General features: G+C 45.7%; 1 protein-coding gene across 5 annotated transcripts in view; it reads left to right on the top strand.

Moving 5' to 3' along the window:
• The window catches only part of SYNE2 (spectrin repeat containing nuclear envelope protein 2), a 373624-nt gene that overhangs the window by 345699 nt on the left and 11441 nt on the right, over positions 1-16484 (top strand). For 4 of the 5 annotated variants that reach the window (XM_061612372.1, XM_061612374.1, XM_061612373.1 and 1 more), the window contains 9 exons: positions 1664-1851; positions 3065-3215; positions 5384-5566; positions 6909-7046; positions 8410-8604; positions 10754-11036; positions 12303-12371; positions 13464-13603; positions 15373-15493. In XM_061612372.1, the coding sequence (XP_061468356.1) occupies positions 1664-1851; positions 3065-3215; positions 5384-5566; positions 6909-7046; positions 8410-8604; positions 10754-11036; positions 12303-12371; positions 13464-13603; positions 15373-15493 (1468 nt within the window). The remainder of the gene's footprint in view (positions 1-1663; positions 1852-3064; positions 3216-5383; positions 5567-6908; positions 7047-8409; positions 8605-10753; positions 11037-12302; positions 12372-13463; positions 13604-15372; positions 15494-16484) is intronic. The other variant, XM_061612375.1, reaches the window with a different exon arrangement.

Below are 16484 nucleotides of genomic sequence, written 5' to 3'. Positions count from 1 at the left end.
GTTGGAACCCGGAGGAGGGCCTTCGTAGCAGAACGTAGTGCACGGGCCGGTTCATATCGGAAGAGGCGTTCCGCAAGGTATCGTGGTCCCGCACCGTATAAGGCTTTATAGGTTAATACCAACACTTTGAATCTAGCCCGGAAACATATTGGCAACCAGTGCAAGCTGGCCAGAACAGGTGTTATATGCTCGGACCGCTTGGTCCTTGTCAGCAATCTGGCCGCCGCATTTTGCACTAGTTGTAGCTTCCGAACTGTCTTCAAAGGTAGCCCTACGTAAAGCGCATTACAGTAATCCAAACGTGAGGTTACCAGAGCATGTACCACTGATGTAAGGTCCTCTTTACTCAAATAGGGACGTAGCTGGGCTACCAACCGAAGTTGGTAAAACGCATTCCTAACCACCGAGGCTACTTGAGCCTCAAGTGAGAGGGAAGAGTCTAAAAAGACTCCCAGACTACGAACCCGGTCCTTTAGGGGGAGTGTAACCCCGTCCAGGACAGGGTATATATCCACCATCCGATCAGAGAACCCGTCCACCAACAGCATCTCAGTCTTGTCTGGATTGAGCTTCAGTTTGTTAACTCTCATCCAGTCCATTGTCGAGGCCAGGCAACGGTTCAGCAAATCGACAGCCTCACCTGAAGAAGATGAAAAGGAGAAGTAGAGCTGCGTGTCATCAGCATACTGATGACAACGCACTCCAAAACTCCTGATGACCTCTCCCAACGGCTTCATGTAGATATTAAAAAGCAGGGGGGACAAAACTGACCCCTGCGGGACCCCATATTGGAGAGCCCGCGGTGTCGAGCAATGTTCCCCAAGCACTACCTTCTGGAGACGACCCGCCAAGTAGGAGCGGAACCACTGCCAAGCAGTACCTCCAACTCCCAACTCCGCGAGCCTCTCCAGAAGGATACCATGGTCGATGGTATCAAAAGCCGCTGAGAGATCAAGGAGAATCAACAGAGTTACACTCCCTCTGTCTTTTTCCCGACATAGGTCATCGTACAGGGCGACCAAGGCTGTCTCAGTGCCAAAACCGGGCCTAAAACCCGATTGAAATGGATCTAGATAATCAGTTTCATCCAATAGCGCCTGGAGCTGGCCAGCAACCACCCGTTCCAAGACCTTGCCCAGGAATGGAACATTCGCCACTGGCCTGTAGCTGTTAAAATTGTCTGGGTCCAAGGAAGGCTTTTTCAGGAGTGGTCTCACCACTGCCTCTTTCAGACAGCCCGGGACCACTCCCTCTCGTAAAGAGGCATTTATCACTTCCTTGGCCCAGCTACCTGTTCCATTCCTACTAGTTTTTATCAGCCAGGAGGGGCAAGGATCCAGTACCGAAGTGGTTGCACGTACCTGTCCAAGCACCTTGTCCACGTCCTCGAGTTGAACCAACTGAAGCTCATCCAACAAAACAGGACAACACTGTGCTCCGGACATCTCACTAGGATCTACTGCTATAACTTGAGAGTCTAGGTCCTGGCGGATACATGAGATCTTATTCTGGAAGTGATCGACACTTATCTTTATCTACCCCACCCCTCCCCCGTGGACCAACTTTTGACAGGTGGAACCACCTGTCAAGTCACCTGACACCATAGCGTAAAAACTGGATTTTCACATAGAACTGAATAATGTCTTTTTGTTCCTGGTTATAGGATCTGCAGCGGGACATTGAACAGCACACCCCGGGTGTGGAATCTGTCTTTAGTGTCTGTGAGGTCTTGCTGCACGATTCTGATGCCTGTGCCAACGAGACCGAATGTGACTCCATCCAGCAGACCACAAGAAGCTTAGACCGCCGGTGGAGGAACATCTGTGCCATGTCTATGGAGAGGCGAATGAAGTGAGAGGCACTTCATTCTCTTTTCTAAAAAAAGCTTGCTTGTTGTTTTTTAATTGACGTTTTATTTGGCTTTCTTGTTTAAAGTTTACACTGCCTATTAAAAGGGCCAAGGAATCAGGTCTGAAACAAGTGATGTTGCATGGGCAACCTACTTGGGTAGAGCACTTGCCTGGCAGGCAGAAGTGCTAGGCTCAGTCCCGAGCTAAAAGATTCATGTAGCACAGGGATGGGGAACCTGTGGCCCTTCAAGTGTTGTTGGACTGACTCCCATCCATTCTGACAGTGGGCCGTGTTGGCTGGGACTGATAGGAGTTAGAAACCAATCAATTTCTGGAAGGCAATGAGTCACAGGTAATGGAAAGGGTCTCTTTCTGCTTGAGGCCCTTCTGCCAGTCAGAGTAAACAATTCTGAGCTAGTTGGATAAATAATGGATTACAGCTCAGTGACAGAGCACATTCTTTAAGTGTGCAACACCCCCAGCTCAGTTCCTGGCATCTCCAGCGAAAGGATCTCATGAACAAATAATGGGGAAGATCACTGCCTGCAATCCTAGAGAGCCATTGCCAGTTGATGTTACTGAGTTAGGTGGGCAAATTGTCTGACCTTGTATAATTCCTAGAGGATAAGCTTATCAGTGGTGACTAGCCACGATGGCTATGTTCTGTCTCCTCAGTCAGAGCCAGTATGCTTCTGAATATCCGTCACTGGGGATCACAAATAGGGAGAGTGGTATCGAACTTGGGTCCTGCCTGCGGGCTTCCCATTGGAACATCTGGTCGGCCACTGTGAGAACAGGATGCTGGACTAGATGGGCCACGGGCCTTCATCCAGGAGGGCTCTTCTCATAAACATATCTTTAAAATAAAAGAAAGCTAAGGAATTCTGGATTCTGGCCCCAAGATCACATTCAGTGCCTTTCATCCTGTTTGAAAGCCATCCACGTAGCAAAGTTAGGCTTGAAAATATATAAACAATGTTTTCCACGTCTGTGTCTGTGTGACACCTGACAATTGAGGATCCCATTCTATACCTCTCATGAAGTGGGCTATAGTCCTGGTGGAAAGCCTAACCTTATGCCATAACAAAATGTGCTATGCCTTCAAGGTGCCACAAGGCTGTTGGTTTTCCTGCATGAAGCACATTGAAAAAGCGTTCTGCTGAAAGGGGGATCTAGGCTTGTGCAAAAGCTGTTGCTGCTTGTTTCCTTGGTAGGATCGAGGAGACATGGCGACTGTGGCAAAAATTTCTGGAGGACTACTCTCGCTTTGAAGACTGGCTGAAGACAGCTGAGAGGACGGCAGCGTATCCAAACTCTTCAGAGGTTTCGTACACAAATGCCAAGGAAGAGTTGAAGAAGTTTGAGGTAAACATCCCACTTTTGTTTTGTTTTTTCCCTCTTTTTTGTATGTCCTCCAGATGTCATTTGACTTCTCTGGTCTTAAAAAAAATATTCTCAGCCTTGTGACATGTTCCTGAAAGAGGAAAATGGCAATAGGCTCAGCGTGTGTGGAAATGCTGAGATGTTTCAGGATGTTGAGAAGTATTTTCACTTCATATTTAAATGCATAAATCCCATTTCCACCTAAAGATGCACCAAGTAGATTACAGCAAAGGTTTTTTTAAAAAATGAACACAATCCAATGTATTTAGTTCAATTTATGTCCTGCTTTTCTACATATTGCACCAAGCAGTTTTAGGAAGGCAGCAGGGATTTAAAAAACAGCATCAAAATCAAACATCTGCAGTCTCGGATTCATGAATTATTGCTGTTTTGGCACTAATGATCTTGTTTTCATCTTGAAATGGCTTGTTTAGGATTGTTGAAGGTGGAGGGAATCCCTCAATGTTGGAAAATGATGAGAAACTGGGTACTCTTCTCTACTGGGAGGAAGGGAGGGCTATAAATCTAATAGGTAAATATTTCTTGGGGTTCTGATTTGTCCATTCATTTACACATAGACAAAGTGTGCCAAGTAGTATCTTAAGTGTTTTAGAAAATTGCTATGGCTCTAGGGGCATCCACAGTGCCTACATTCCTTGGGGGAGGAGCACATACCTCAGTAGCAGAGCCCATGTTTTATCTGCGGACGGTCTCAGTCCCTGCCAACTCCAGTTAAAAAAGCTCAGGCAGCAGGTGATGGAAAAAACCCTTCTCTGCCCAAGAAGAGCTGCTGTCAGTCAGAGTGGACAGTACTAGCCTGGATGGATAAATAGTTTGACCTAATAATAAATAATAATAAAATTTTATTTTTGAGTCGCCTATCTGGCCGAGTGAACGGCCACCCTAGGCGACGAACAAATTACAATAAAATACAATATAAAAGGACCATAATCAGTAATTAATAAAACACCAGTTAATAACAACAGTTAAAAGACTAACCCACCCCAGACCTGGGACAAAGCTGCTTCTGATGTTCCTAAGAAAGAGCTATTGGTACATGTTAGTTGTTTTATGCTTTTCCTTGGTCAGGACCGCATGTTTTCTGCTCTTGCTTTTGCCTGTTAAATAAATCAAGTGAAAATGTAAAGAAAGGGAAAAAAGGCAAAAGCCCTTAATCTACTATAGGTGGAATCCACCATAGCACTCCGTCTCCTTTTCCATCAGCGCAAGGATTTCACTTTGCACAATGAAATGTCCTCCCTGTCCTCCTACACGGCCCCTAAATCTGTTCTAGGGGTTCCTTCAGCCCTCAGCGGTAGACTTGGGGAGGACGTGGGGTCTGCACAGGGGGAGGAGAGGGGGGAAACCCCCACAGCATAAGTGGAAATCCTTTTCTGATGGGATGTGATAGTTGAATACTGCCCTATATATTGTAGAAAGGTATTTGTTTGCTATGCATTTGGACACCTCTTAAAATACTGACACCAAATTTTACATAATGGTAACCGTATTTTGCATGGTGGTTCTTGAGATCAAGTAGCAGGTTTCCATTTATGTTTGGATTAGGGGTGGGATCTGTTGGCCACTGCCAGTTTGCAAGCATTCTCTTAAACTAACAGGCCCGCATCGATTGAAGTTCATTCTGCACCCACTAGCCGCTGCTTTTATTTTTGAAGGAAATATTGATAGCTCCTTTAAAAATATCAATAGCTTGAAGGAAAAATATCAATTGAAGGAAATGGGCTCCTGCTGGGAGGAAGGGTGGGATATAAATCAAATAATAAATAATAAATAAATTTTCAAAGGAAACATTGATAAATTATCATTCTTACACTCAATGTTTTAGAAGTGGATTTATTTATTTTTTTAAGTCCATTTTCAAAAAAAGCTATGTACATTCGCTGCATTAAAATCCGACCTTCAGCAACTGAGAATAAGTAAATAAACGGAAAATTCATTACCATATCCGAATTGGGTGGAATTCTAGCACATCCCTAGTTTGGACACAATTGGACACCATTTTGGATCAAGATGGTAGACTAGAACTGCACTGATTTTAACCACTGATATTTTTGGTTTCTTAGAATTCCCCAGCAACACGAGATATGAGGCTGCTAGTCTAAAATAACGGGTTACGTTTTTCATCTCAGGCATTTCAGCGGCAAATCCACGAGCGGCTCACCCAGCTGGAGTTGATCAATAAGCAGTACCGGCGGCTGGCCCGGGAAAATCGCACTGATTCAGCCAGCAAGCTCAAGCAGATGGTGCACGAGGGCAATCAGCGCTGGGACAGCCTCCAGAAGCGTGTTGCAGCCATTCTCAGGAGACTCAAGGTGACTCCAAGCCAGCTGCACCTTGGTTACCCGTTTTTGTGGGAAAGTGTTTTCCGCGGAAGCTACACCTAATGGGAGAGGTCTGGATGCCCTGTTCTTAAAGGGGAGGGGAGAGGCCTAAAGTAAGCCTTATGCCATCCCCTTTTCCAGACACATCTCTACCTGGGAGGGGGGGGACCAGGGGCCGGATCATGCCTTTATGGAAGCGGAGATTCTTGGGATATTTTCCCTGTACTTACTCATAATCACAGTAGTGAGCACACCTCTGAGCACACCATTGCATTGTGGTGCAGTGGATTAAGGATCAGGTAAGGTGTGGCGTAGTGGTTAAAGTGTTGGACTATGACCTGGGAGACCAGGGTTCGAATCCTCACATAGCCATGAAGCGCACTGGGTGACCTTGGGCCAGTCACTGCCTCTCAGCCTCATGAAAACCCTATTCATAGGGTCGCCATAAGTCGGAATCAACTTGAAGGCAGTACATTCACATTCATTCAAGGGTAGCCAGTGTGGTGCCGTCCAAATGCTGCTGGACTAAAGTTCCAGTCTTCCCTGAGCACTGGCCACGCTGGCTGGGCCTGATGGGAGTTGTAGTTCAGCAGCATCTGGAGGGCACCCAGGAAGTAGGGATGGAAGAGACGCAGGTTCAAATCCGCATTCATAAGAACATAAGAAAAGCCCTGCTGGATCAGGCCAAAGGTCCATCTAGTCCAGCATCTCACAGTGGCCAACCAGATGACCCAATAGGAAGCCTGCAAGCTGAGCAGCCACAGCAAGCACTGGAAGATCTTGGGCCAGACACTGTCTCTCACTAGATTGTTCTAGCAAACAAGTTGCAGGAAGCCAGATTTCGGCTGAACATCAGGAAAAACATCCTAACTGTTACAGCAGTACAACAAGGAAACCAATTACCATGGGAGGTGGTGGGCTCTCCAGCCCTGGAGGCATTCAAGAGGCAGCTGGACAGCCACCTGACAGGCTGGACTTGATGGCCTTATAGGCCCCTTCCAGGTCTACTATTCTATGATTCTATTGAGGATAAAAATGGAAGGGGGGAAGCTGGGAATAACTTTGAGCTTCTTGAAGGAAAGGTGGGGTATAAGTGCAAATAAATTTAAAATTAAATAACTAATGAAACTTGGGTAACCTTCATCTGTAAGATTCCCAGATCTGCTGTGCTGAATTCATAGCTTTCCTTTGCCTACATTTCCTCCTGAAGTCATGGCAGGTAAACGTGCTTTGAGACACATTGTATATACAAAACAAAAAGCAGTTTTGCATAGGCAATGTGCGCTATGGCAATTGATGCGTTTGGGTAACTATGGTCTCTGTTTGCCTGTAGCACTTTACCAATCAGTGGGAGGAGTTTGTGGGCACTAAGGACAACATCCTGGTGTGGCTGACTGAAATGGACCTGCAACTGACCAACGTGGAGCACTTCTCAGAGAGTAACTTTGATGACAAAATGAGGCAGCTAAATGTAAGTGTTGATTTTTTTAAAGAGCATTGTGATAGATCTGTTTATTGGCTGAGTCAAGTTTTTTTCCCTGGTAGTATAACATCTCATGTCTTCCGTGTATATATATACCCAGTAAATATATATATACCCAGTAAATAGTAAGCGCTTTGAGCAGTCCACCTTCTGAAAAGGGGTGGGAGGAACAGAGCTGCATTCATGTATTTATTGAGAGTCCTTATGACTGTAACTTTGATTTTTTTCTCTTACGTCCAACGGGGATCAAGCAGGGCCCCTTACCCTTGCTTCCAAAATGTGGGAGATTGCTGCAGGACTGTATATATGGGGAATACAGAATGTTAAGCATGCTGTCTGTGCAGCAGGCTTTCCCTGAAACAGATGTCATGTCAAAGGGGAGAGAGTTAGCCCCCCTTCCTCATATTAGCACATAGGAAACTTAGGGTTCGGGAACAAATGTTCAGACAAGTAAGATCAGTTAAACAGTTCTCCTTTACTTATAAAACTATTTAAACATTCCATAAGAAAGAATAAAAGTTAATCAGCATAGCATCAAAATAAAAGCAGATTAAAGCTTTACATATCTTCGTAACAGATACAAAATGCTGATATATAGCAATGATATAACATACTGATGCAGCCTGTTTGATGCAGATCTGAGGTACTTTGCTTAGTTATCTGGATCTCACAAGGCTATCTGGGGATGCAAGCATTAGTGAGCCTCTCCTCGGAGAAGACTGATTTGATACTAAAATGCAGGAATATTTATACCAAATTTTTCTTTGAAGATCACAAATTTATGAAACATTCCTAGCTCAGTTGCTGCTTATCACAATTGGCAAGAGAAAAAACAACTATTCTAAAATATAACAAGATGGTGCATTCCTCAATAAATCTGAATACATAAAACAAATACAATAAGTTTTGGCTACAAACTGGCTGTATAACTAAAGAAAGCTGCAGATGCATTTAAGTTTATACAAATCCAGTTCAGGACAATGACTTCAGAGCTGGGGTAAACTTGTGCCATAAGGCCAAGAAAATATTCTCATGGAGAGGTCTGGTGGATGAATTCCTGAACTAAAATCTCCATATTTGGGATTAGGAAAGGGCTTCCCACTAGGTCAAGCTGGCTAGCGACTCTAGGAAGAGGGGTTGCCTTCTCTAAAAGAGTACAGCTGACCTTACTTCCTTCAGCTATCTGAGTTCTTTCACAAAACTGTTCCTGCCTGCTGACCACCTCTGGCACGATGCACCTTGTATGTTCTTGATCTCTGCTGATGGCATTCAGTAATTTGAATGATCTTGTCCAAAAGTGGATGAATGATTTGAAATATTTCGAAAGCCTCCTCACATGTCTTCCAAACAGGCTTTTGAGCAGGAAATATTGCTAAGCACCAACAAGATCAATCAGCTCACAATGTTTGGGAAGCACCTGATTCAGAAAAGCGAGCCCTTGGATGCTGTTGTGATTGAAGAGGAACTGCAGGAACTTCAGAAGTACTACCAGGAAGTGTTTGGCCGTGTCTCCCGGTTCCATCACAGACTGGCATCCTGGCACCCAGTAAGAACTAACAGGATTGAATTCCTAACAATTACCCTCTCGTTGGTTTCCATCCAAGAGGCAGAAGCCCCATTAGTTTCCTTAGCAGTATACTTGCTGCCCAAAGGCTTGAGGGCCAACGACTCCCCACGATGGCTTCCCTGGGTCTCAGGCAGAGACACTCCTATCCCTAACTGGGGATGCCAGGTCTTGAACCTGGGGCCTACTGCATGCAAAGCGGCTGCTCTACCACTACCGCCCTTCCCTAAAATAAATGTTATCATACAAAATAAATTTTAAAAATTGTGCATAGAAGGTCAGGCCAGCCTGATCTTGCTGGAGCACACATCCTCCCTGTTCTTGCCCTTCCTCCTTGGAGGGCAGGTAATTTTTGCTCCAGATTGTGAGTGACAATCACACCTGAGGCAGAGATGTAACAGGAGTACCCAGCACCAATGGAGGCCAGAGCAATGAATCACGCTATGGAGCGGGGGGGAGGAACCATACCTCAAAAGGTCCTAGGTTCAATCCCTGGCATCTCCAATTAAAAAAGGTGGCAGAGCACCTGCTTTGCATGCAGAAGGTCCCAGGTTTAGTCTCCAGCACCTCCAGATACGGCTGGGAGAGACTCCAGCCGGAAACCCTGGAGAGCCACTGCCAGTCAGTGTAGACAAAGCTGAGGTAGACAGACCAGCTTCCTAGGTTCCTAGGTAGCAGATGCTGAGAAATGTCCTTCTGTCTGAGAGCTTCAAGAGCCTCTGCTAGTCCGAGTAGGCAGTACTGGGTTAGTTGGACAAACTGGGTGACCTGGTATAAAGCAGCCCCCTGTGTTCCTAGTGTGCCCTGTCCTGCAAATTGGGGTGAATAGCACTGCTTTTCAGGAGTACGATTTCAACTAAGAAGAGCTTCCTGATGGTGCAAGGTGTTTTGACAGCAGGACAGACGACCTCGGAAGGTGGTGGCCTCTGATTAGTTGGAGGTCTTCAAGCAGAGGCTGAATGGCCACCTCTCAGGGATGCTGTAGCAACACGTTTTCAGAATCACCTTTTTGAGGTCCTTTCCAGCTCTACAGTTCTGTAACGGGTGAAAGGGCAATGCCTTCCCCTCCGCTTGTCATGGGAGAGGGCAAGCCTGTTTTTGTTGACTCAGCTCTGCCCAAAACCTGCTGGAGCAAAGAGAGCAGCCTGCTAGAAATGCGGGTGAAGAACATATTGCCCTCCAAGTCCTCCCCTGCTCCACTCCCCACAAGCAAGGAGCTGGTTTTGGAGTGAGTGAACAGTAGTGTAGTGGCAAACTCAGAAGTGCAGGGTCCCTTCATGATAGTTACAGCCACACCCCCTCGCCCCCTCCCTTCTTTTTTTTTGCTGCTGGGTTGAGAATGAGATCCTTGTTAATGCCTTCTCCCACAACAACAGACGTCTCTAGGAGCCAATCAGCATGAAAGGGGAGGGTGTTAACTACTGAGAAGAGACTTCTCAGTGGCTGACTCACCACTGGAGGCATTTAAGATGCAGCTGGACAGTCATCTGTTGGGTATGCTTTTATTTGGATTCCTGCATTGAGCAGGGCGTTGGACTCGATGGTCTTATAGGCCCCTTCCAGTTCTATGATTCTATGATTCCTTTCACTCTGATTGGCTCCAATCAGCATGAAAGGACAAAGAAGCATTTAGAAGACTCTTCTCAATGGTTAACACACTCCCCTCTCATGCTGATTGGCTCGTAGGATGCTGGAGACATACAGACCCTGCTCCCAAAAAAGTAAGGGGTCTAAGACACACACACCCCAAAACCGTGAGCGACTACACCGCTGTGGGTGAAGCATCAAACACAGTCCTGGAATTGAATCTGAAAGGAGGAGGGAGGCAAGATGCTCCCTCTCGACTTAACCTGCCTTATGGGCCAGGGGTCTGCTTTGCTTGTAAAAGGTCCCAGGTTCAATCGCAGGCGTCTCCAGATAAGGCTGGGAATGTCAGCTGCCTGAAATACTGGAGAGAGCCACTGCCAGTCAGTGCTGATAGTACTGAGCTAGGTGGACCAACGGTTGTTATAGGCAGCTTCCTAAGTTCCTATGGTCAGGCAACTGTGCTCATTGGAGGCGGGGCAGGATACGACGATATTAGAACTTATGTCAATAATTGTGGGCAGTGATCATTTTTTTCTTTTTTTAGGGACTGGAAGATGAAAAAGAGACCTCTGAAAACGAAGCCGATGCGGAAGATCCCAGGGGGATGCAGCACAATCCCTGGTGCAAAACGGCCATGCAGGAAATGCCGCCATCCCAGCAGTCTCTGTGTCACCTTGTGCCCCCTGCAGTGGGTCACGAGAGGTCAGGTTGCGAGACGCCTGTCAGCGTGGACTCCATTCCGTTGGAGTGGGATCACACGGGAGATGTGGGAGGCTCCTCCTCTCCAGAGCAGGAGGAAGAAGAACCATATTACAGTGCTCTCTCGGGTAGGTCCCCCACGATCCTACCTGTTCCTCCATTTCAACGGGAAATGGTACCTTTGATGCGCACACACAGAAACTTAATCGCCCAGCTTTAAATATTGAAGTCCTAGCAATGCAGCCATTTAAAGGCATGTCAGCATGAGAGCTTTCCCCATCTCTGCAGTGTTCATTGATGTATTTTCTATATATTCCGTAGACTGAGGGGGTAGACTTGTAGGCTGTTATCACTTCACTCTATAGGGGCTCCATACCCTGAACACGCCCAGTCTCATCTGATTTCGGAAGCTAAGCAGGGTCAGGCCTGGTTAGTACTTGGATGGGAGACCGCCAGGGAATACCAGGTGCCATAGGCTTAGAGGAAGGCAATGGTAAGCCACCTCTGAATACCCCTTACCATGAAAACCCTATGAATATATCAAAAAAAAATTCATAGGGTCGCCATAAGTCGTAATCAACTTGAAGGCATATAACAACAACATGGTGAGTGTCATATTTTTGGATGCACCCCTTTAGAGAAGGAGTGTCATTGGGCCATACAGGACGCCCCTGCCCATCCCATTGAGAGACTTCTTCTTTGAGAGCCTGGAGAGCCACTGCCAGTCAGAGTATGCAATCCTGGAGCTGGCATAAGGCATATTCCTATTTTCCGAAAAGCTCCCTGCATGTAGAAAACTAATACATCAAGGTGAAAAGCTTAGCATCCTCCTCCCTGTTGTGCTTGCTAACTTTATGCAAGGAACTTGTTATGCAGGAGGAAGCATTCAGAAATTGAACCCCTTCTCTCTCCCTCACCCCCACGCCCACATGCAGACTAACATGGTATGGTCCAAAAGACTTATTAGCTAACGTTCTTGGAGCAGGGCCCATCTATCTCCTGATCTCTTTCTTCTTACTGGCTAATTTTCCCTGTTCTGTCCCATCCCATCTGCTAGGGAAAGTCAGCCACTAAGTAGAATGGTAAAGGGAGCTTATCAATAGATGAGACATGATAGTTAAATGGAACCTCCTTATTTGAAAATATTACACCTCTGAATTTTAGCTGCTGGGGGAGGTTAGCAGTTGCTTTGCTCATACTTTGCTTATGAGCGTCCCAGAGTCTTTCTGGCTAGCTTCTGTTGCAAATACAGTGCTGGACTGCATGAACCTTTGGTTGGATCCAGGAGGGGCTGCTGTTATGTTTAACTTTGGTGGGGTGGGGCGTGTGCGTCTGTGTCTATATGTGGCCTCTTTTGTCCAGTGAGGCAATTGGTGATGTTGTTCTTTTTTCAGATGTAGAAATCCCTGAAAATGCCGAGGCATATCTTAAAATGACCACAAAATCTTTGAAAGCAGCTTCTGGTAGGCACCTGCTACTGCATGTGTCTCAACATGACAGTCTCCCTGTGGCGCACGCTATGCTCCTCACACCTCTCTCATATGCAAGTGTCTGACTCCCTGACTTGTGTCAACGCCATGCACCCATTGGCTCATGGTGGATTTTCTCTCCTTCTCCTTTTTTTTTAATGCTGCACCATTCGCACGTGCGTGTCTTCATCAGTGAACGGTCAAGATTGTGCCTTTTTTTTTTTTTTTAACTTCTCCACTCCAATACAAAGATGGTTAAATTTGTGTTTTTAATTGCATTGGAGTCTAAGCCTTCCAGTACCTGATCCTCACAATGTGGTTTAGGTAAAAATAAAACGGAAAGATCTTTCTGATTCTTGTCATCGCCTGCAAGACATCTTAGCTTAGCTTTAAGGGCTGCTCTGCCATTCAGCATTGGACGTGACAGGGCAGTCTGGATGCTTCTTCATACCTGCAGTCGAAAATGAGCATTTTGCCATTCTCCTCAAAATCAATGATAGCCTTCTCTGCATTCTTGATTCACACATTGCAGACATAGAAGCGTCAACGAGGAGTCACCTTTCCCAGCAGAAATGGCCAAAGGCATTTTGATACTTGAAAGTAGAAAATCTAAATGGCATCCCTTCTCACTTAGCAGTCAGAAATATAACAGACAAAGTAATTCACCATTTGCTGCCCTTTAAGAGTATCTCAAAGTCTGCTGCCCAAGAGAGGCCACCTCATTCTCCTCAGTGTAGTGCCGGCTCCCTACACTGCTCCCAGAATCACTTTTCAGCCTTCCCCCGCCCCTCTACTTGGTGTTGCTGTTAACTCATATTGTCTGTAGGCATTTTCAGGAAAAGGTGGGGGGGGGGAGGAAAGTTACCCCCATAACTGCATGGCTGTCATTTCATTGCCCCTGAAACAGTGCTGACACACGTTTGCAAACAAGCATGCTTTGCAAAGAAAATGGTAAAGCTTCCATGCCATAACTTGGTTCTCCCTTTTCTGCAAAACGCTTTTAATTTTTTTTAGTTTTCTTGGGGTTTTTTTCCTGTCATCTCACTATCTGCGGATTTCTTTTTCTTTTTCAATGTTGTACAACAGGGGAGTCTGTTTCTGAAACACACACGTGGCACTCTCCAGAAAGCCCAGTTTGCCGAAAACATCCATACAACCAGGGAGAGATGGTTAGAAGTGTCCTGTTGAACAGTCCGGACACAAGCACTCCCTACAACCCAGGCTATGTAAGTCTATATAAAATGCAGGTACATGAAGAGATAGACAAGGGTAGCCAACCTAGAGTTGTATTCAACCAAGTCCTACTCAGAATAGACCCAGTGAAATTAATGAACTTAAGTTAGTTATTGGACAGTGAAAAAGGTGGATAAGAGAAAAATCAACTCATTTGAAATCTGGTGTTGGAGGAGAGCTTTCCACATACCATGGACTGCGAAAAAGGCAAATAATTGGGTGTTAGAACAAATTAAACCAGAACTGTCACTAGAAGCTAAAATGATGAAACTGAGGTTATCATACTTTGGACATATCAAGAGAAGACACGATTCACTGGAAAAGACAATAATGCTGGGAAAAACAGAAGGGAGTAGAAAAAGAGGAAGGCCAAACAAGAGATGGGTTGATTCCATCAAGGAAGCCACAGACCTGAACTTACAAGATCTGAACAGGGTGGTTCACAACAGATGATCTCGGAGGTCACTGATTCATAGGGTCGCCATAAGTCGTAATCAACTTGAAGACACATAACAACAACAAGAAGAAGTTAGTCATGTCTATTAATTTCAGAAGGTCTGCGTAGGGCTAACATTGAATACCACCTCTGGTACCCTCCAGAAGTTGTTTTATTTCATTTATTTCCTGACCTTCCTCCCAAAGGAGCCCAGGGCAGCAGACAACAAGCAATAAAACAATAAAAACGTATTAAAAGCAATGCCAATGTAGATGCAGCCTGGAAGGGCCATAGCTCAGTGGTAGAGCATCCGCTTCACATGCTGAAGGCTCCAGGTTCAGTCCCCGGCATCTCCAGGCAGGGCTGGGAGAGACTCTTGCCTAAAACCCAGGAGAGCCACTGCCAGTCAGTGTAGACTGTACTGAGCCAGATGGCCCAATGGTCTGACTCAGCATAAGGCAGCTTCCTATGCTCCTCACTGCCCCAGTCTGGGCTACCATCATCCCTGGCCATTGGCCACGCTGGGGCTGATGGCAGCTGGCGTCCAACGACATCCAGAGGGCATCACATTGGCGACCCCAAAGGAATAACTATGTGTTAAACATACATGCCTGTAACTGTACCTGACACGGCTTTTATAAAATAGAAAACACTTAGGGGCAGAGGGATTTTAAGCAGAGAAGCAGCAGCGTGTTATATGTGCTTAATCTGCCCCATCTGCTGTTTCTACATGCCGAATTGCGCATATGCATCCAGAGCTCAGAGCTTCAGAATTCTGTTCCCCCTCCCCATGGTAAAGATATGTTGGGATACAACGGTGGAGAGATAAGGAGGAGCCAAGCTAGGGAGAAAACGAAGTCATGATGAGAAATTTGTACTGGATACAGGAGTGAACAGGAAGCCAGTGTAGAGCTTTAGGGAGAGGCGTTGCATGGCTTGATTGACAAAAGAGGTGCAGAATTTTGATGTCATATTTCTGATGAGAGGTTAAAAAAAAAAGATTGCCGTACGATAATGGAAGGGATTGGAAGAAAGCAAGCAGCGTATGCTAAAGTCTCTGACAGATGTAGTAAAGGTCCATTCAGTGCTACAGTGTGGGATAGAAATATTTTCACTTTTTTCCGTTGCCGAAACTTCAGACAGGTTGATGAAAATGCAGAGACTGTAAGCTCAGGAAAATTGATGGTGTGAATACAGCGGCTCACAAGGATCTCCAGCAGCAATTTGTCATTCAAGCTGTTGCTGGGGGCCCAACAATATATATGATGGGCACATTGTACATTGCCAGGTGTCATGTTCTCTACTTTCTGTGCTGGTGCGTTCCAGGTGAAACAGCTGAGCACTGGGAGCCTGGACAGCATGAAGGAGATCTCTGGGATGTTGCCTGGCGACGAACCCCAAGATAGCCAGAGCCTTGTTGGTGTTGCAGATATAGAGAAACAACCAGGTGCATTAGCTGTCATATTTTCTGAGCTATATAGACAGCTAGGTAGATAGCAATATATAGGGTGTGTGTATGTAATAAACTCTGATTACGTAGACTTTGCAGAGTATGTGAAATGCATGATTTCAATTAACTCTACATAATGATGCCATCATGTAGATCAGCAGTGAGGGACCTTTTCCAGCCCAAGGGCCACATTCCCTTCTAGGCAACCTTCCAAGAGCCACATGCCAGTGGCTGGAGGGGCCAGAGGCAAAATGGGTGGAGCGATGAAAATAAATTTGACTTCTGTACTGTAGACTGATTTCTTCTCACACTTGCACACCCCTCTCTACCCCCCATTCAGGTAAGCAAAAGGCCATTATCAGAGTTCAAGGACGCAATCCAGCCAGGCAAAAACTGGCTCCAGGAGGGTGGAAAGCAAGGCCGGACGGGGATGTGGCCTGGTGAGAGTTCCAGAGGCCAGATAGACAGGCCTGCAAGGGAACGTTTGGTCCCAAAGCCTGACGTTCCACATCCCTGATGTAGATGGTGCCCTACAGAGAAGTATAAGCAAATAAATAAAAGATCCCAGCCCCAAGGAGCTTACAATCTATACCGAGGAAGGGCAGAGAGTCAGATAATAAGGAAAGATTGTGAGCAGTCTTTATGTCCCACCTTTTCATGTTAAAGACAAAATGCCCAAAGCAAATAATATATAAATCAGTAGCAGTTTTAAAAACCATGAACATAAAAGACATAAACAGAAGCAGCAAATTACAAAGAATTGGGCAGAAAATATTGCCATGGGAATTGTAACCTAAAACATCTGGAGGACAATAGGTTCAGAATGAATGGTTGATATAGCAGGTGTCTTTAATACAGGATGTCAGTGGTGTCTTATTGTACAGGGACAGAATTCCTAAAACGCTGCCTAGAAAATTGCATAGGCTTAATGTTGGTATTGTAGCTAATCCGTGGTAGAATATCTGTTTCCTCAAGGGACCCAGCAAGT

This window comes from Rhineura floridana, chromosome 2 (assembly GCF_030035675.1).
Source record: "Rhineura floridana isolate rRhiFlo1 chromosome 2, rRhiFlo1.hap2, whole genome shotgun sequence".
Lineage (NCBI taxonomy): Eukaryota > Metazoa > Chordata > Lepidosauria > Squamata > Rhineuridae > Rhineura > Rhineura floridana.
This window is presented reverse-complemented; position numbering and strand designations above follow the sequence as displayed.